The following is a 22,530-nucleotide window of genomic DNA, read 5'->3' on the forward strand; positions in this document are numbered from 1 at the left end:
AAGCTCTGTAGCATTTCACTGATAGCATAGGGAATATCGGGTCTTGGAAACCGAAGCTTGACAAGATTGGGCCGACACGCATCCTTGGATGCAACACTTCACGGAATGAATCACAAAATGGCATCATTAGGCATGCAATAAGGAGGGCCAAGCCCATGAAGAAGACTCCTCTGACTGTCAGCGTAGGGAATACTGTAAATAATTAAAGTGAGGTTATTCTACTCTGGTGGTCCAAAGCCCCCACAGACACGTATCATTCACTAACAGTGCACAGCCAGGGAGCCAGGCCCATCCATCACATCTGATTTATCATCTGCTGTGGCATAGCCAGGGGCGGTGGCCATGAGGAGCATGGAGAGCTTTATTCATAATACAGTTTCTACAAAGGAACACATGATCGGATCCCATGTAAACCAGGTTTATGACTGGAAACCTGTGGTTTCATAATGTGATAATGAGCAGTACAGCTAGCTAGAACTTCAGTAACCACAGTAGTGCCTGACAACAGGTATAACAGAGGCATCTCAGGTCTGGTGTGCGGGGTTGCATGGGAAGGAAGTTTTCAGTTTGAGAAAAAAAAAATCTGACAAATAATAATGTTTTTCATTTACTCAATTTTGAAAAAAACAACAACTTTGAATCGGAATTGTTCATGGTGGTAATAGGACAGACACCCCAGGAGTTTAATATCTATAAAATAATCCCTAATACATGTATTTCATAAAATTTACAAATACACCGCCTGATGCCTTAGAGATACTGTTGTGGCCGTTGATGCCTGAAAGTTAACATACATCAGGAAAATCAGTGTCATGAGCTTTCAATGATTTCTTTATTTCTGTTTTGGGGCAGAATGAGTGCACAACATCTTTAATACATTTTTATGTATTAAAGATGTAAAATGAATGTACAGTCAAAATAATAAATACAAGGTCAAAAATGTATATACACCAAATGATTAACTATTAATTCAGTGGTCCTGAAAGTTTCAAACTGTTCATAATTTGCCATGGTCAAGGCCTCTTAACTTCCTGTTAGTGATTTTAGTGATTGACTACAGCTGATAGCTTCTCTGTGCCCACATTAAAATGGTGTGTTTGACAGCACTCATTATATTGACCAACACACAGTACAGTGGCAAGTCCAACCTGTCATGACCTAGAAGCTGGTGGAACACTGTTACTGTTACTGTCTACAGTTAATCAACACCTTGACTAAAGTACTGCAGCTGACCACATTGACAAAGAAAAGGCTTTTGGTGGTACAATGTTATGATCAGATGAGATAAAGACTAAGTTGTTGAGCATGGTAGTGGTGGATGAAATGCTAGGAAGCCAACAAATTTCCTTAAACTCTACCAAGTCGGCCAAGGAGAGTGGTCAGCTATCCAAGAAAGGGTATCAAAAGCATCTGGTCAAGTCAACCAAATATGAGCATGATGTCTGTTTTCTTGATCCTTCTGTGTATAATTACAACCCTATGTTGATTTCATAATCTTTGTTCTATTTTTCTATTAAAAACCCAGATCAAAAACAGGTGAAGTTAAAATCATTGATTATCTCCATCTACAGTGGTATCTGTCAAGGAGTGGGATATATTAGTATAGTTGGCTAGATAGTTAGATAGTTGGCTAGACAACTGGGTTAGAACATCACTAAAACATCAGGCAGATCTTGTGGGAGTTTTCGGGTATGCAGTAGTCAGTACCTACCAAAAGTGGTTTAAGAAAGGAACAACTAGTGACCGGGTCATGGACACCTAAGGCTTATTACTGCGATCCATGGAGGCCCCATCTCACAACTTACAGGACTTAAAGGATCTGCTGCAAACTTCTTGGTGCCAGATACCACAGTGCGCCTTAAGAGGCCTTGTGGAGTTCATGTTTCGATTGGTCAGATCTATTGTGGTGGCACAAGGGGGACCTACTCAGTATTGAGCAGGTGGTGCTATTGTTCTAGATGATCAGTGTATGTGGTACACACCATTTGCTCAAGTAAATGAAATCACAGAAAGTCCAATATTGCAGAGATATTTTTTTTTCTTCAAAATCCATCCGTGGTGTAGTGGTATATGTAAGGTGTATATAAAGGTGTACCCTGCTGTTTACCATTTTCAACAACACATAAAACCTCAGAACCTGTGTAACATCATTGTTCATTTTTGATAGTACATACAGCTTTAGTTACATGGTTGACAGTGTGACAACTGGCTCCTACCACAGTTGAGAAATCGGTTACTGTTATGTTTCTCTAAAATACACTATTTCACATTAAAGTTTATATCTAAATCACTCAACTTTGTAGAGATTTTGAATACATCATTTCAAATAGGAACTGTAAAACTTTATAGTGTAGCTGACCGCTGAACATGAGCAAAGTTGCAAGCAAATGCTTTCATTTCAGCTTATGATGTTAGACTAGATGATTCATCGCTAATTGACCTTGAGGCACCAAACCCAGCATCTGGCATTTCGGAGAGAACAGGCAAAAGTTACGTTCCCTTTACAGTTGCTGAGGGGTGTTTGTGTAAGGCAGCCACACTAGTCCCACTATCCAGGCCTGCCATACCCAACTGTGGTGTCCCACTGGGGGTAAGCTTACTGGGCTTCCTATTGTAGATTGAACCACGGTATTTGCCATCTGGGCCTTTTCCAATGCACTTTAGTGGATAACACGTTGGCTAGCATATCATTATCCAATACTGCGGTCAGGCGACTCATATTTTGCATTTGTCCTTAGTGTTAAACCTTCTTATTACAGATCCTGTCATACACTTCTTCCCTTAGCTGGTGTAACCATAAAACCAGAAATTATACTGTTTACTTGTAACCCTTCAATATAGAAGTCTGTCTAACCATTGGAAATAATAAATGTGAGCTTGCATTCACTTAATTTTGTCACAGATATTTTACTACAACTATGCACTGTTTTATCAATGCTCTCCATGGCATTGTGGGTTGAGCAGGACAATACAGGTTTATACATGGCTGAAAGAAAAGCAAATTGTGTGAACATTGATTTTAGTCAACTGGATGTAGTTGTAGAATAGAGGCTATTCGGTTCCGTAAGAATAACATCTGTGGTGGAGAGGTACATATAGGGTATGGTCATCTACTGGATTCCACATTGTGAGCTATTGGGTATGCATACGAGGTAGCTAAACTACAAATTACATAAGTAGCTTCTTCATGTAGCTTAACTAAATGGGACACCCAAAGAGAGAGCAATGTTCTTCATAATCCTAATCATATAGTAATGTACCGACCATTTGAGCATCTTCAGGGTCATGTGGTAGTGTAAGGAGTATCACAATTTGAGTGTGAAGAGACACATGTCTTTGCGAAACCAGCAGTTTAAGAAACTGGATGCATATTCATCAAAGAAGGATTGATGGAACTGTCACACAGCAGGGGAGAGACCCACTTGAGAACTGGCTATTCTGCCAGCATTAAGGGGTCATTTCAAAACATACAACATGTAGTTTACGGTTTTAGACTCGCAGTTTGACCTTTTTATGAGGCTTGATTTGGTCAGAGGAAAAATCCTTAGAGGTTTCGAGGTTTGTTTTTGTCCCTCTATGGCCACCCTTTCATCCCTGCGATCCCTGACCGTTGTGTGGTTTTGAAAGCCTACACTAATGTGGTCCAAGTTAGCCTTAAGCTCATCTGTCACATTCAAATTAAGCTTAAGGTCATTCTATGACCGAGCTGCAATTTTCTATTTACATAAAACTGCTATTTATGAATAGGAATCTAGTGTCCATATCACTTCTCTGTTCCATTTAGTCGTAAAACCACATAGATATAATTTAGGGCAGAAAATAAGATGGTTTTAAATGCTGAAACAGACTTGATTTAGCATCATCATCACCATTCTCTTATCTGCTTAGTCTAATTCAGGGTTGTGGTGATAGTTGGAATGCCTAGGCAAAGACGCATAGGCATTCCTGTTACACCAGCTTCTCTTGGGGGATACCCCGGCACAGAGAGTAACTTCACTCTTAACCACTTTGCCCAATAGGCATTGCACTGCACCCCTGATTTGGAACTTGCAGGTGATAGGTTCACATGAGCTTAGAATTTAGCATGTAACATAACAAATAATTAATAAAATGAACAAAATTCTTACACTGATCATTTACTTGGGCCTTCTTACTAATATTGATCACACGAGAAAAAAATATAGTATGTTCTTTCTCCTTGAAAATCCAGTACTCTTTAGTTAGCCATGTTAACCTGGTCCACATTTTGCAAATGCCTTCTCTTCCATACTTATCACTACAATTACAAATCTGTTTATATTTAATGTCCTTTAAAGTTCGTCCTGGAACAACAATGCTTTACACATTTACTTTACACATTTGATTTCAAGAAGGCCAAAAATACTAAATGTCTGTATAAAGAAGTAGATACAGTGTGGTATCTACCCCTGATTTCTTCCAGATTTTCTGCAAAATTGTTTTGGATCTTCAAACAGACTGTTCTATAAGACAAACACTAAGTAAACGCAAAATACCATTTTAAATTATTTCATTTATTGAAACAAATGTTATCCAACACCAACTGGTCCTGTGTGAAAAAGCAATTGTTTATTTAACCAAATTCAGTTGCTAACCATCAGGCTCTTGCAACTTATCCAAAATGCAGCGGCACGGGTCGTCTTCAACGCTTCTAAGTTCAGCCATTTCATTCCACTGCTGCGTTCTCTTCACTGGCTTCCTGTAGCTGCTGCCCACATCAGATTCAAAACCCTGACGTTGGCCTACAAAGCCAAGAACGGACCAGCCCCTCTGTACTTGATGGCAATGGTCAAAAGCCGACCCGCCATCCCTCAAAATCCACGGAGGACTAGCGTCCAGGCTTTTTTCTGTCCTGGCACCAAAGTGGTGGAACGAACTTCCCCTAGGCGTCCGAACAGCAGAGTCGCTCGCTGTCTTCAAAAGCAGACTTGGGTACTCTCCTTAGAGTACTATGGTCTCCTTATTGACTAAACTTAAGGTATCTTAGAATTTTAAGTCTATTTAAACTATCTGAGGTTCTTGAGTAAACAGTGAAGCACTTTTACACAGTGCAGCTACAGTGAAGCATACATCACACAATGTCATGGTCAAAAAAAATTCCATAAGAGATAGATACTTATTGAAATGTTTCAGTTTGAAAAGGGTTACAAAGCCATTTCTAAAGCGCAAGTGAACCAACCACAGTGAGCGAGAAAACTGAGAATGGCATAAAGCCAACACAGCTTTTTACAATGAGAGCATTATTCTAACAGTCAAACATAGGGGTGGCAGTGTGATGGTTTTAAGATGCTTTGTTGCTTGAGTGCCTGGGCGACTTAGTTAAGCGACTTGTCATAGTTAAACCATATATTAACTGAACCAAAACCTGCTCTCTACTAGAACCTTTTACATGAGAATGTCTAGTCATCAGGCCATAATCTAAAACTGCAGAAAGACAATGATTCAAAGCATGAGCACAATCCTCTTCTGAATGGCTCAAGAGGGGGGGGGGGGTTTTGGACTGGCCTAGCCAAAGTTCCATGGCAGGACCTTAAACTGGCAATTCATGCCCACACGCTTTCCAATATGGCTGAATTAAAGACTTTCTGCTAAGACTGAGTCCCTCACAGTGATATGAAAGACTTAGTCCTTAAATAAATATATATATTTATATAGTAAAGGCAGTGATTCTAGATAGAACCATGATATCCCAAATAACTGTTTGGATTCTCAAATGGTTAAAAGATCTTCAGGTTTTTTAATCCTCTTGTCTACATATATTGTAGATGTATGTATATAAAATGGTTCTATATAACACCAAAACATTAACTATGTTTTAGGACTGTATATCACTTTTTATTTATACTTTACAAATTTGGTGGCATCAAATGGTCTTAGTGCTTTCAGCTTAATGCTTTTAGTGATGCCATAGAATAACCACCTTTATTGCACCTTTATTTTCAAGAGTGTTAGCAAAAGGAGTCAATATACTACTAAAAAATGGTACTATGAAATTGTGGTAGTAGCTAGTGTTGAAGTGTAGTACTAAACCTACATTCATGCAAACATAACTATTTAATAACCATGTAATTCACAGGAGCCAGTGACATTTGGAGAAACCCAATTAGCTTTGGAATAATTTTGTTTAGTCATGATGGCAGGAAAGCACCCAGGGGGGCGAACAGAGATGTCACAGATTACAAAATGTCGCCCAACTTCAGAGCTTCTTGTCTTTTTCCACACTCTTTGTGAATTGTTGCATATGAATAGCGCATTCAATGACTTGAGGATTCCACACTGTGAATGTTGGTGTTTGGATTTTTGTCAAGCATGCACAGTAAGGGTGATCTGTACAGTGTGTGCTCATTCACAGCTCAGTAAAGATTTAGAATTGACGATGACAACAGGGAGTTATGCCTGCATGAGTGCATTGCGTGACTGCGACAGATGGGCCTCATTTACCCTCCTCTTCCACAAACAGCAGGGCTGATGCCAGGGAAGCACTGAGAGGATCTGCCTTCCAGCATGCTAACATGCTAGCCAACCTTGAGTTTCTTCATTTCACTGGCCAAGTAGAAGCACCTTGATTTATTTTAAACTATTAGCTGGTTGCTTGTAGTTATTGAGCAGGTTATGTACAGTGTGGTAGACATTACAGCAAGTAGATTTCATAAGACTTTTTTTGCAGCAAAGCTTTATGTTCAAAGCAGAATGCATGAGCAGGGCGGGTGGAGAGTATGAAGTAAAAAAAAAAAAAAAAAAGCAGGGAGTTCTCCCCGGCTGCTCCGTGTAGAGTGATGAAGTCTGTGCAAACAGGACAGGGGTATATAGTGTCACCAGTCGTCCACAAAGAGAGAACGTGCTGACAGCCTGTATAAACAGTGCATTTTCCTCTCCTTGTAATCGCATGTTCACTTAAAAAAGATTTTCCGACGCATTCTTGGCACATTTGGTCATCCTCAGAATGGGTGTGTTCGTTCCTTTCTGTGATGTAGGGTGTCTAGTGTCCTCAGAGAAGAGAGGTCTTTGTCTTTGTTTCAGTAATAATGTACTTAAGGCTCACTTATATTCTATAACCTCAATGAAAGACTTTCTATTTGAATTGTCTTATCAGCTTAAAAAGGCTTTATATCATAGCTGCAATAAAACCAGTCGTTATGGTGTGGTCCTGAACTGCAACTGAACTATAGAATCTTTGTTATCCTGCTATGAAAAGGAAATATGCTGTTTTATGTTGTCAGTATATTGCAAAATATGAGTAGTATACGGTCACTGTCAAAACACTATAACTCCATTTTATCATTTGAAAATTCCAGCTGCTTATTACATTGTGTGGCTATTTTATGATGAATAGGCCGACAGAAATGGTCCAGAATGATCATTTTACTTACATTTTTTCACATAATTGAATTACTTACATTAAAAGGGTTTTTCCACCAACATATCAGCATAATTAAAGTCTTTCGGAGTGGTTCGAAGTGTAATGCTGCATTGTATAGAAACATATGGACAGTGGTTGCACAATACATTAGCAATTGTTTTTATGCAATAAGCAACATTTGTATGCTATTCAAAATGATCAGTAACCCTACATGTCTTCTCTGCCATACTGCCAATACCTTTATCTTTAATTCATTCTCATTTGTAATTGTTCAATACACAGTATCAACATTTCATGATGAAGGGACCAATTGAAATGCTCCAAAATGACTTTCATCTTGTAAAGTTGACATTTGCAAGATACAAGATTTGTAATCTTTTGTAAGATTATAAACCTGCATGTACATCTCGACCATGACCTAAAAAATATGCTTATTGTTTTTTATCATAAAACAATATATATGAAAAACTCTACATCTTAATTATTAAATTATGTTGAAATTAAAAATCCAGCAAAATAATGAAATTGCCACTATGACCTGAGGATCAAATCCTGGGTCATATTGCCTCCCATCAGCAGCTGAAGACAGAGAGAGCACAATTGGCCTTGCTCTCTTGGGGAGGGTTTATGGCTTGATCTCTCTCCCCACATCATCTCAGTGGGATGCTGGCTGGCACAGGCACCTGAAGAATCTGTTTGCACCATAGCTGGGTACCCAGTGCTTTCCTCCAACCGTGTTGGTTGTCCGATGACCCCCGCTCTGGTGTCGGGAGCAATACATGTGATGGGTGACAGTACTAACAAGGGGGTTCGTTAATTGGCTTTTCCAAATAAAGTCAAGAACATCATCTCTTATAAAGCTAATATTTTAGCTTAGTTAAGCAACAATACATTGCCACATAGTTTGTTTCTTTGACCATGTGAACTGTGTTTTTTTCAGGTGTTGTGAGACAAGTGAAGGCGCTGGTTGGCCCAGTAAATACAGTTCTGAAGCTGGCCATGAACTACGTCACAAATGGAGTCGTCTCTCATCGGAACATCATCAACGTTCACGTCTTTGTCTCGGAATTCTGGTTCTAAACAAACTATACCTGCTCAGTTATCAGTTATCATTTTAGGTGTCCATTTATAAAGCTTTAACTGTGCACACGTATGCACTTACACTTATCTAATGTTTATGGTAACTGTTTGCATGTCATGCATTGGCATAACGTATACCCATATGCTTTTAGGTGAGAGCACAGCTGTGTTGTCATTAAGACAACAAACCAATCACTGACTGCTGATTTGTGCGAATAATCCTACCTGCAAATATGTAAATGGATACCTAAAATATACCAAACACACACCCACACACATATTTCTTTGCATAAAGAACATGAATGCAGGTCAGAAATGAACTTTGCATGCATTCAGTGTCCTTCTTTATATAAATCACCATGATTTAATCCTTGTTGGTGAGGAAACACCACTTGCTGCTCTGTTGCTTTTTATTGTATGATCAAAAAGCACATCTTGTTCTTTTTTATGATTTTTGTATTCCATGCATGTCTTTGCTGCACCTGCCTTTGGGAGTTGGACTGAGGACACTGAGAGGTCTGGAAGGTGGATCCAAGACGGCGTTGAATGAAAATGTTGATCACTCATTCACCGATTGTACTCTTGTGTATACAACAGCTTTTCATTATGTATGTACCTCAAAGTGTGTCATTAAAAACAGTTTTTATTTCCAATAGTTAAAATATGCCTTTATGCCTTTAAGCAACTACCACTGAAAGGTAAAACACGCTCAAACCAAAAGTACCCATATAGTATTCATTTCCCTGGTAGAAATGAGTAATCTGATTATTTTGCATGCCTATGATTTGACTGTAACTTACTTGGGTTGTTTCAAATCATTTGTAAATCAAACTTTCCATGTAACTCGGCCTTGTTGCCTCCACAAAAAATGCCTTTGGTTTTTTCTTTTTTTTCTCATTGGTCAATTTAAGACCTAAAGTTTTGCCAGCACAAGTTCATTAGCTCCATACTCCTGTTGTGCGTAAACTCACTGCACTGGCATGCCATGATAATTAATATTATAATGTCCTGTTCAGTTCTGAGCTGGAAAATGCATACAGTACAGAAGGGTCAGAAAGCTTATGTGCGACCACATCCCTTCCAGCGGGGGCCACTGAACCGAAACTGTCTTTTCTCAATGTCAGGGGACATGAGGCAAGCAGCTCCAGCTCGTTTGAGCACATGGAGGGACTGGCCTGAACCATGCTTGGTTAATCATCACTGTGGTTGAGGCAAAAACGTTGTTGACCAGCCCTTCAAAGGCATGACAATGGTTAAGCATAAAGTTCTCAGTATATCTCAGGTTTTATTGGTCTATTCACCATAAAATATTGGGAGTAGGAATGCATCGATCACGAACTTTCATTCGTGATTTTGATTTCTTAACAGTAGCACTGGATGATGGCTAGTTTGCTTTATGGTCAAATTTTATGATCCTTTGTGTGTTTTTTGCCTGAAGATCCGAATTTGTGGGCCAAACACATGGAACGTGAAATCATATTTCCAGTACTGTCTGTTAGCTCAAATTGCAAGATAAATAACATTATTTGCTCTTTAATAAGTACAAAAACATTCAAATAAGTGTACACGTAATCACACAGCTTACACTATTTATATCACAAAAAGTGCAACAAAATTTGAGGATTCTGACCAGTTTCAACAGTGTGCCCCTGCTTGGGATGGTGACTGACAAAGATAGATATGTGAAAAATAGGATACCACATATTTATACTTAGACATTTTTTAATTTGACAGCAAGGGTTTCCTCCTTGCACACCTCCCATACAAATCAAACATGTGCACATGTCTCTTTCTGATGGTAGATCCAGTACTGTGGCATTTATTGTGGCAACAGCTACCTGCAGGTCATGTGATCACATCTTAAGGTTAATGGAGACTTCTTATGGCATCATGTGGAAGACAAGCGTCCAGGCTTTTTTCTGTCCTGGCACCAAAGTGGTGGAATGAACTTCCCCTGGGTGTCCGAACGGCAGAGTTGCTCGCTGTCTTCAAATGCAGACTGAAGACCCACCTCTTCCGAGAGTACTTGGGCAAATAGCAGAGTGGTCACCTTACTGACTTGTGTTTAGTAATGTCTAAACTTAGAGGTATCTTTGAATTTTAGCCTATTCAAACTAGCTGAGGTTATTCTTAAGTAAATAGCAAAGCACTTTTGTAAGTCGCTCTGGATAAGAGCGTCTGCTAAATGCCTTAAATGCAAACGTGGTCTGCACCTTTGGGCTGAAATTGCTAGGACAGCTTGACCTGACCAGTTGTTTTAAATGTTCTCTACTTGTAAATGATTTAGCGGACAGTGGAACAGCTGATCTCTAACTGTTCTGAGATCTTATTAAATACTTTTACAGACTCATCTGCATCTACAGTTGGACCCAGTTCACACCTGGTCACTTTATCTGTCTAGAGTATGGGTCATATCTGGATAAGGCCAAGCCACTCAAATCCTATCACTCAAACCACTTCAGGAGGTGGTCTGAGACGCATTTGAGCAAGCAGTGTAAACATATCCGTCTCTCCAAGACACCTTCAACAATCAAAACCCCTCCCAGTACAACTGAAACACACTGCATCAGATTTCAGTGTGATTAACCGGAGACAGATTTAACTACCACATGCAAATGATCAAGATACTAATCTCATTAACTGATCAGGTGTAAACAGGATCTAAATGCCAGGGGTGTAAATAAGACAGGCTCCTCCAGAAACCTTTTAACCATGTTCAAATCATCAGCAGCTAATATGCTGCACCTACTTTTTAAACTTTTAGGCATTTTTAAAGTAGTAATAAGTGTAGGCGGTGTCCTAACTTTTTCCTCACAGAAAAACTGCATTATTATAAAGACATTTTACAGATTATGTATAAATTTCTTCAGTTTTATTAGTTATTATTCAATTAATTAGTCGTATTGCTTCCGTCTCTCAGTATTGTTTAAATGAAGATTAAAATGTCCATATGTTTATATAAGTTTAAAAAGACAAGGTTTTTATGGGGTGTCCTGTACTTGCAATAGGATCAATTAAATTAACCATATTATCAAAGAGAGATGAAGTTTGAGTGTGTTTGGATGTGATTTAAGGTGGACCTCTCAGAGACTACACAAATCATTCTAATGTAGAAACCACTGACTAGCTACATCCTGCCATTATTCAGTAACAGTGATGCTCTATTCTCTTCAGATTTCCTCTTTTCTCCTGTAAGAAACTCTCTGGTCTTGAAATGTGACACTAAACAGTAAACCACAAATGCATATGACCTCAGCCAGTAGAAAGAGAATACCCCCCACCACCAACACCACCAGCAAAAAAGACCACATGTGGAGGAGAACAGAGCCAAATTCTCCTTCCTTCTGCCATGCCTCAAGCCTCTGGTAGCTGCCACAAGGGGAATCAAATTGTCACTGGATCAGAGCAGAAGAAATGTAGCTGCAGTGCAGTTAAACCTGCTGGTTGCACACGTGTGTGTGCGCGCGTGTGAGTGTGTGTGACTGTGTATTAGGAATGCACAGTGACCAGATGGTGGTCATTGCATGTGTGCGTAGGCGTGTGTGTGTTTGTGTATTTGGACTGTGCTGTGGCAGGGTGGTGGTCAGAACCCAGGAGAAAGGGAGGCTCTTTGGCTACGGAGGGAGGTGAAAAGAGAGAAACTCAGAGAAGAGGGTGAGCAGGGTCCGGTTCTGCCAGGGTCGCTTGGGAAAAAGGCCCAGTTCAGGAGTGAGCAGGCTGTGCAGGGTCATCTGTCTCTCTCTCTCTCTCTCTCTCTCTCTTGCACACACACACACACACATTCCCAAACACATTCACACTCCTTGCCCTGTGCTTTTTCCTGGCCAGAACCCCTGTCCTCTACCGCAACACATGTTTTAAGATATAAGTGAGTTCTTTTAATAAAAATGTGGGGGTATTTCTCCTTTCTGGTTTTACTAACCATTGTTTCTCATTATGCTGAACACAAAAATGCTGCCTTTAGAGCAATACTTCAGACACACACAGCCCTGGTGTGTCCTGCCTGCCCAATACTTCAGAAATGAGGTCACAGGTATGTCCTTCAAACACAAAAATACGTTTTAGATGGCAGCTGGCAGCAAAGGTTTTAATGTCCAAAGACTTTTACATCAGACACCAGCTTTATGAGTATATAGCAGAGAGAGAATCTCATACAATCATACAAAGGTTTGGATGTGCGCTGATGTTTCATAGCAGTCCAATAGGTGGCAGACATACACAGCACTAGGCCTTTCCTTTGGCATAACTGGCCTTTAAGGGGAATGATAAAGGCCTCGACAACCAAACACTTAAAGCTAACACTCCATATAAACTGAAAGCCTCAGTTCAGAAAGTCTTCCCAAACCCATTTTAGAGCACTCCTAACAGACACTCCCAATTTTGCCCTTTATGTGATATTCGGTGAAATTCGCTGAGGTTTCTATGACTGACAGAGAGAACTGTAACCAAGGGCTCCACCTTGACCCAATGTCAATATGTGACTCTACATAACTTATAGCTCCCACTCTAACCAACTCTAACCAGCTCTAACCAGCCCTGGGCTTGAAAGCCATGCCAGAGTACACACTACAACCATCAAGAGTGACAGCAAGGGCTACTGGGACATAGCCCACGCTCATGAAAATTCAAAGTGTTTGAAGCAAAGAGCTTTCTTTTGATGTTCCTTTCTCCAATGAATGGAAGGCCTGAGTGCTGCCCCTTCATTCCACAGGGCACTTTTTGACGTCCCTGAGGTTAGCAGGGATGAATATTAAATAATCAAATGGAAAGATGAGGCCCTCCACCTCACACAGTCAAAAGGGCCTAGAAATAGAGTGTGACATCAGATTGTAAAAGTTGCTTTTCATTTCAGAATTTGATGGATGTCTTCAAAATGACTTTATTTATGGCACATATTTATATGGCTTTTATGACTGAGGGTAACATTCAAAACAAATGTGTTTGTTAAAAGAATGAAAAGCACATTGCTTACTGAAGAAAACCATGCTCCAAATGACATGTTGGCTGAAAGGTTTGTAAATTTGCAATAATGAAAAATGGCACATCAAAAGATAAAAGTAGAGTATCTGTTTAGAATAATGAACGGAGGTCTCCAAAAGCATTTCTTTGCATTCCCTGTAGCTGCAGTCATTGGCGTTGTGGTATTTTTCAGAAATTGATTTCTACAGAGAAAGCTTAACTTTTATTTTTAATCACAGTGATAGTTTGACTGTCTACTTGTTAAAAAAGCAGAAGACTCTGGGGATATCAGTAATGTGTTGGAGATCCACCCAGGCTGTTGGTCTTTCTCCCTCTCAGCTATACTGACATCACCAGACCTCTTGACCTTCCAGTTTTAGTTTTCCTTGCGTGAAAAGAACACTAAGCAGTGTGAGAGTATTATTTTGTCTGCGCTGGTAAACACACACCCAGTTGTCCTCCCAAGGGTGGTGTGTCGTGTCTCGTGAGGTGTTCCGTCTCTGGCTTTCAGTTCTAAGTAATCGGAGGCCTAGGCAGAATAACAAACTGTGCAACCATGCAGCATGTACATGTTTGGACGGTCGGTTTCATTGTGTCTATTACACACAGTGTGTTTTGATATTTGATGTCAGGTGTGAAATTGTTTTGAACTGACTCTGCTCCTACACAGAAAATTTACCCTTGTGCAGTAAGTGAAAGAAATGGCATCACGTTATCCATTACAAATCCAAAACAATTACTGGCAACAGGATAAAGTTGAAGCCAGGAGCAAGTGTGATTTGTTGAGCTGAACACAAAGATAAGCTCTCACAGAGAGTTTCCTTTTCACCAATCGTGACTATTTCCTTAAACTCAACAAGAAAATTCATTACTTATGATTCACTACATAAATCACGTTTTCTGTCTTCAAATAATGAGGCCCTCCAGCAAATAGGTATAATTTCATTAGGTAATTAGTTCTCATGAGTAGGCGAACATGTGTAAAAAAAAAAAAACAAAAAAAAAAACAATTACCTAGTTAAACATCCTGATCAGCATGGAATCAGGTTGAATCATTGATTTGATTGATGTAACAGTGAGGTTGGCATGGTCAGTTTCCACCCAGTAGTTAGATCTCATCTTCTTACGTGGTGATGATGCTACCAGTCTGGAAAAGGTTAGCCCCTGCTTCCTTCGAGTCACCACATCTTTTGGAACTCCTGCTCACTCATTCAACAGCTCAAGTAGAGGAGAACACTAACCGCCAATTCTGTTAACACTCACATTGGCTAATATCATTATGAGATTATCCTACACACTCAGAGAAAGTGAGGCCAATTAGTTTGTCCTGAATTCTCGGCCACAGATGGCTGTGGCATCAGGTGCACAGGATGTCCTCATTCTTTTGGCACAAAAGGTATCAATTAGCCCAATCTGCAAAAGAAAAGCAAGAAATAGCAGTGAGAAGGTATTGGATTTCCTATGAAATTGTCTGCAGATGACATATCATTTCCAAAAACTGTGCTATATATTATTACATACATTTAATCACAGCCATATACAAACCATATATATTTTTCTATGTACCAATTATGCAAGAATTGGCATTTCTTGCTCCTGGGCTCTCCCTATTGTCTGGAAGTATACTTCACACTTTGAGTCACACCTTAAGAATAAACTTTACACATGCATTTCTGGATGAACTGAGTGATATAGAACCATTAAAAGTGAAAAAGCATGCACTGTCATGATAGAGTAATATTACAGATTTTACATGAATATTCTTGTGAAGATTGTACTGCCCAGCTTTACCAAAGTTACATACTGCAGTTTCTGGCATGCTAAGATTTTTTAGATTTTGGAAAATGAATAGTAAAAACTTCTTGATGGAATATGTTTCATTGTCTTGATTTACCTATTTTTTATCAAGTCTTCTGCATCTTCTTCTAAACAAAGTCCTTTAGCTGAAGTCACATGAACAAAAACATGCGATGACATTCATGTCCATGATGACGAGTGTATGTAAACATTCAGCTTTACACCAGCGCATGATGTGGATAGACAACCCCACCTTCAGAAAACTAGCTTTTACACTTTGCATGACACCTTTTAACACTTTGCATGACACAAGTCTTCCATGACAATTTACATATACCTTATATATAACAAATGTCCAGCAAATGTCTGTTGTCATTAAGACTACAATTTTGTTGAGTTTTGTAGTTCTGTTTACATTTCAAGTGTTATGGCAACTGAAGTTAGTTAGATTAGGCCTTTATAAATGTATTTGTAAGCTAATGTCTTAAAGCAACATGTAGCAATTTTACCTTAGAATAACAGCTTCATCTTGATACTCTATTAACTTGTAAAGGAGAGAATGGTGTCTCTGGTTTTGTCACTCTGGGCTTGGAACACTATACACTAGTGCACTATAAAACTTTAGTGGCATGGGCACAAGACCTCTTACAAGAACTGCATAATGCTGTGTAACCTCAGTAATGTATGTATGAATCCTTTAATGTTACTTTGCTGCTTCAGTCCAAATGATTCTTTCACTCTAGATGCTGGTTCTGTATCTCTCAGCTTGTCCCAAAATGCACATTTACAGCTATCTATAAGGGAGTGCTCACAACATGATTTGCATTTACAGCAGTGGTGTAAAAGTGAATTTCACCTCCCAAATGTCGGGGGAGCCCAGGGGCAAAAATATCAATTCTCACATAATGCTGCTTTTACGTTTCATAAAAAGCTCATATAGGTGTTATGTGGCCTTTTGAACAGCGACCTACAGAAAAGTGTAAATATTTCTTCATTTAAAGCTATTCATAGAGTTGATATTGACTAAATCTCTATTGAAAAAAAGGAAGCTTTCAGTTTTTTCGCTGTACTTTTGTGAAAGCATAGTTTGGAAGAATTTCCACTGAGAAGAAAGAATATAAGTACTGCCTACCACATTTTACTCAGCACTGAAAGGTATAATGCATGCAGAGCTACACAGCCAAGGATAAGCAGTCATTGGAAGTTGAAAGTAATATATTTCATACCACTGTCTCAGAATTCAACTCAAGTGCTGGAGCTCACAAAGAGTTCAAACTGGCTGAGAATGCAGAGAGAGAAAGCTGTCCAATGAAGCAATGCTAGTTCCCTGACAGAAACCCAATTGAACAGCATGTTTTGGAGGCAGGATATTCGGTATTTGAAGCCCTCTCTTGCCCTCTCTCTAGCTCTCATCCTCTCATACATCGCTGTTGCATAGACTGCTTTATGCACACAACCATAACCTTGTCTTTATTGGTTCATCCAGCCACCACAGAGAGACGCAGGCAGAGGCCGTCTTTTGCTATATGTGACTCCAGGGCTCTTTGAAGCCAACAAACAGCCATGAATAATTGCTTCACCAAAACAAAGACTTGGCATACCATGGCCAATGATTATTGATATACTGCATTTGACTTTTGCAAAGCAGCCCCGGGTTCTTTTGCTGAGCCGCTGCAGACCGATATCCATCAATATGTTTTTGTTTTGGTACCAGTTTGCACAGAGGCAGACTAGTTAATGCTTAACCACATTATTGGAACTCACTGGGGCCTAGTGCTCCATCACTTCCTCCCTGTTGTCTGGCAGAGGAACTCTGACCGTCCACTTTGTTGACTCAGAGTGGCTGTGGAGCGGCCACATTCCTTCACCCCCCTCAGACAAAAGAACAAAGTGATCAGCTCTGAACTAAGTCACCCCACACCTCGGATGGGATAGACTAGTCTGAATGAATTACGCTCACCACGTTACTATATCTCACAACTATTGAGAAAACAATTGTTTAAAATGATTTGAATATTACTAATATGTAATAACAATCAATGGTTATGACTGTTGTCATGGTTATGGTGATGTGAACATGTGCATTGTTAACAATAAATGAACAGTAATTTATCTTGTTACTTGTTAGGACAGGCATTAAATCTTACGTCCTCTTAGTCTCATGGCAGCCAAAAATAAAAGAACACATAAAACACTGACAAATGAAAAGCAGATCATGACCCTGTAGATGGCTGCTCCCCAGCTGCATGTATGACCCACTTCAGACCCGTCCTGAGCCTGTGTTGAGTGTTGTGGGTTTCAACCCCAGACCCCCATTTTAAGACGAGAACACCAACACAGGAGAGTCATGGTCTGTTCCCAGACGCTTTGTCTTTCAGACCTTCCATGACTGCCCTTGAAAGTCTCAGCTCTAGTAGAAACATCTGCCATCTCAATTAAAGAGAATGGTTGTTTTTCTGCATCTGTTTGTTCGTGTAGATGAGTCCTCTAAAACGACTCAGGGGTTTTGGTATTTCTCAAATTCCCGGACAGTGATTCTAAATAGAGTTTTGTTCTGTGGCTGGAAAATCCTGTCTGCCTAAACTACTGTAGCCCCTTTTTGTTTCAGAAGAAAGAAGCTCGCACCAGTTCTTCTTCACCACAATTGAGTGCAGGCTGGTTTTGTCTCACAGACTGCACAAGTTGATGACATCCTAAGAGCTAGTTCTTAGCATGGTTAGGCAATTATGTAACTACTGACCATAAACTTTTCATTAAGACAAATCAAGATGAATGCAGCTCGGTTATTAAGGCTCTTCTGGAATATTCTTCTGTATCTGATGAAAGCCTTGAGATCTACAGCCTATGCGAACATTTCAAAATCTTGGAGCTAGACGCTTAAGTCTTTGGTCAGGTCTTAACAAGCTGTAATATTTAAAGCATAATGTCAGGCCATGTGCATTCTGGGCAGGGTAGGTCAAGGTGCGAACACAGACCTGGATAATTATAGTCTGAAACATCTTCATGTTTTTCATGCAGCCCCACAAAGTTAGGATTTCTGAACCTGAGAAAGTGTCATTACTTCTGGAATCCCGCTGCATATCTGGCCCAGTGCCTCCACTGACCTTGGACCAGTGAGGACCACACACATCACCCTGCACCAGGCACGATCTGGCCCATGTTCACTGGCCTCAGACCGGTATGGTCTGAAGAGTGGTGAAGAGTCAGAGCTTAATGGTCACTCACAGCCTGTCCCCCTCAGCCAACACCAACAGTTCAGCCAAAATAATCCACTGAGCTGGGACAGAAAAACCCATTAAACAACAATGCAAGATGGTCCACACACTGAATATACAGACACATTTAAAATCTGAACTTCATTTGCATGATAAAAAAGAAATTACATTAATTTTGCATATATTTTGAAAAAAATAAAGGTAATGTAGTTGCAGTTAAATGAATATTAATTACATTACAATTAAATGTCTATTATGTAACGTCAAACACCTTAGCTGCATGTTGTGTTCTTGAAAATGAGTAAAGAAGTGCAGTCACATCTCCAGTTAACCCCTTAATGCAGCAAGACGTATTACTAAGGTGTATTACTCAGTAACTACAGGGACATCTGCATAGACTGGTGGAGCTGTTCTTTGTTAATAGAAGTTTGCAGTAACACTTTTGGCCTGTCGATGGGCCATACTTGTGTTTAGGGGTTGAAACTGATTGCAGGTAGGAGTATACTTGCCAGCACTAGCATACAAAGGTTTTTTTTCAGTACACAGTAATGCAGAATTAAGATGGTTTTGGAAGGCTTTACGCATGCCTCATCTCTTACTTCCAACATGAATATTTATTTATGTATTTATATTATTTATATTTATATTTATGTATCCAACATTTATATATTTTCCCCTTTTTTCATTGTTTCCCCTAAAAAGGTAATTATCAACATTATTTTGCAGAAACAAACCCCTGGTAAAAAATATGTTACTGTAAATACATATGAAATTAAAGGGTGGCCTGATTTTTCTAAAAGTCAAAAAGCTAATCATTCTTACTATTTTACATTCTTTATTTTCATATTTTTCAATTTCAGTTTCAGTTTTAAAACAATTCTTCCCTCTAATAGTAAAATTATTCTGATTTGCCTCAATGTGACCTCCACTGTTCCTGTTAACTGCCATTTAAAATACATTATGAACTAAGGAAGCAGGTACCTAAACATTTTGCTATCATCTAATAGCCCTCTGCTGCTTTGTGGGCATCAGTTATTTTAATGCTCAAAGTGCTAGGCAGCTGCTTAGAGGAGCACATGGCTGCTGGCCCTTCCTGGCAATGACTGTGAACAAGACATAAATCTGTTACCTTGGTGTAATGTGAGCTGAAATCCTTTGGATGCTCAAACATCCAAATCAAACATTTTCCCCTCTTCACTCTAATATTGTGCAAAACATAAAATACACTAAAATTGATAAAATGTTGAAAAGAACTTTTCATTTGGAGGTCAATCTATCTTCACCTCACTCAGCTATTCACAGTAACAGGACTTTAAACCAGGGTACCCAAACTTCTGCATGTCACTGTATGTGTTTAGTTTACATTTCATGGGCCTTCATAGGAAACACACCTAAAAGTTGTTGTCAGGGTCTCAATGATAGCCAATGAGAACTCATATCCACCCACATTAAGCCATCTATCAGCTCAAACAGTCTGTGGAGAACAACTGTAGCATCTGGCCCTGAAAAATCATGTCATCATGCCATACTGATAGTGCAGATTGAAGTCGGGTGAAAAAAGCTAACCAACATGTATTGTACCACGCCAGGTGCTGAGTGATTTGCACAAGCTCATGGCTGCACTGCAGGGAAATGTCTGCTAAAAACCCACCAGGGCTTCAATTTTAATTCAATTATTTTATACTTGCATACAAAACAAACAAGTCGGATGACCAATGCTTTTTTTTCTGGCATAATGCCATACAGCTTTTGTTTCCTTGTTACTGCAGATGAAGTGAGTTGTTTGCTGTAAATGCGATCCTAAAGAAAAAGTACTGCCAGTTTCCATGTTTTGGGTGTGCCTTCTATTTTCAAACCATGTACCTTTATCTTCTTTTGATTCCCTTGTGTCCTCCCTTGTCCCACTATTAGTTGGGCTAATGTGTACTTTGTTTCTTTTACATTCCCAGGTGTTTCTTGTCTACATCCGTTTGTTTCTTTGTAGTCTCAGCTAGTGACAATGATAAGCGAATACCTGAATTCTACCTTTGCACTTTTAGAGCTTGTCACAGATGTCCAGTGTTTAGTGTGAGGCTCCAAACCTCCTCAGGTCCCAGATACACTCACCAAGTAAGAGGTCTTTCCACAAATGCGGCGGGACTTCAGGAACCTAAACATCACTGTCATATGGAGTAATCTTGATACTATTCATATCATGCTTTTGCTCTAAAATCTTGGGGATCAGATGCTTTTCCTGGACAGACGTAAACATGTGAAGGGTATTCCATCCACTGGGAATTTCACTGGTTTCCTACTGCATGATGTGTAGTAGGCTAATTGTGCTGTGGTCACCCACAGGATACAAATAGGATCTGAAGACCGCAAAATCGGACACTATACCATGTGTGTGTTAGAAAAAGCATGTTCCACAGGAACAGTGCTTTAAAGGTCTCCATTAAATTAGGTCTACCTTGTCATGTGTTAGTAATTAAATCCAAGCTTGCAAATTGACATAATTGGTTTCCTGGTCAGGAATTAAGCCTAGTCCTGGACTACATTTTTCTTCCAAACGAGAATCTTCATTCAAAATGCCATGCAGTCAAGGAAGATGCATAATCCCTGTAGGGGAAACCAATGATCTATGTTAATGTCTACATCAGACACTAAAAGCATGGGATACTGTGTTGTGGCTATGACCTCGCTTGCAAATATCCCTGCTATCTCATCTCAAATATGTGGTATGCCTATCATCCCTGTGAAATGCCTTATTGAGTTGTTTCCTATGCACTGCAAAAGAAGTAACTGGGGAGATAACCCTCTTAGAATACAGTAATTGTGTGTGCTGTATGAGTAAAGTAAAGATTTATGATGTGTTAAGTACAGTGCATACACACAAGGGATAAGAGGGTTCACTGCCCCCTGAATCTCTCAAGCAGGAAAAACAAGGGATGTCTTTAGGATTATGTGGCTTTTCCCTAAGTCTCTGCACGAACCAGTTTAGATCAACCTTCTGTTAATAACACATTTAATTTAGCTGTGGCTGGGCTGTCTTCAAATACTCAGTAGATTCACACAAATTCCTCTCTCCACCTCACCTCTGCCTGGTCTGGCTCAGGCAACCACATGCCAGGGTCACTCCTCTTGTACCGAGCCAAACCAGACCCATAATTTTGCTTTTGTTTCAGACGTGACCTCAATTATGAAGATGCAAGCAGTACTGGGAAGGTCAGAGGGAATGAGAAAAAGGAAGAGGTATTTGGGAGTGTGAGAGGAAAGTTGATAATGAGTTAGGAAATTACATAGCATAGTAGAAAAGGTACAAAAATAAAACTGGGCCATGCCTCTGTGGCTCTGTGGATCATGATATCCAGTCATCAAGTTACTAATGCTGACAAAACAATTAGACCTCTTACCCAAGTAGGCTCTTCTCATATAGAACTACTTCAACAAGTAGTTTGGCAAGGCCATGATTATGATCATGATGATGAGTTCCATTTTGGACAAATTCAGCTACATGAAATAATGGTTAGAACAAGACTCTAATCCTAGGCTGTTTAAAAAGGAGGATGTAGGAACAATTTCTAAACTCGATCAGACTGACTATTTACACTTGAGGGAGTAGGGAGGGGGCATGGAGTATCTGGTTGGGGCATAATGGAAACTTTTAAAGGTGTTACTGGAAGCTCTTTAGATTGGGAGAGACCTTTAAATGTGTCCTGTGGTATCTGGTACCAAGACAGCAGCAGGTCCTTTAAGTCCTGTAAGTTGTGAAGTGGGGCCTCCTTGGTAGGGAAGCACTAATCCATCTTTTTCTGTTCCAAAACAATACAGATATTGATCTTTGCATATTGGCCGAGACTGTATACTGTAAAGAATCATAAAAAATGATCAAATGACTGACGACAATGGCTGCCAAACATAAAATGCTAAATTAATGTCAACTACCTTAATTTAAATTAAATGGTAAAACACAGAAACAGAAATGGAAAATGTTGATTGTAGTCAAGATACTAAAATTTATATGTTAGAACAATTCAAATATGTTAGATCAGAATAACACATAAACACATAAAAGGTCCTGTTTTTCAATCCCTTAATTTAATGAAGAGCAAAATGATAAAA

The 22,530-nt window shown here is 39.5% G+C and overlaps 1 protein-coding gene across 2 annotated transcripts in view; it reads left to right on the forward strand.

Annotated features, from left to right (window-relative positions):
* Positions 1 to 9,120, forward strand: part of fbln1 (fibulin 1) — a 37,392-nt gene extending 28,272 nt beyond the window's left edge. For both annotated transcript variants that reach the window (XM_072672250.1, XM_072672249.1), the window contains exon 17: positions 8,319 to 9,120. In XM_072672250.1, the coding sequence (XP_072528351.1) occupies positions 8,319 to 8,458 (140 nt within the window). In that variant the 3' untranslated portion in view covers positions 8,459 to 9,120. The remainder of the gene's footprint in view (positions 1 to 8,318) is intronic.
* The last annotated feature ends 13,410 nt before the right edge of the window (positions 9,121 to 22,530 follow it).

The sequence above is a fragment of the Salminus brasiliensis genome, chromosome 2, assembly GCF_030463535.1.
Source record: "Salminus brasiliensis chromosome 2, fSalBra1.hap2, whole genome shotgun sequence".
Classification (NCBI taxonomy): domain Eukaryota; kingdom Metazoa; phylum Chordata; class Actinopteri; order Characiformes; family Bryconidae; genus Salminus; species Salminus brasiliensis.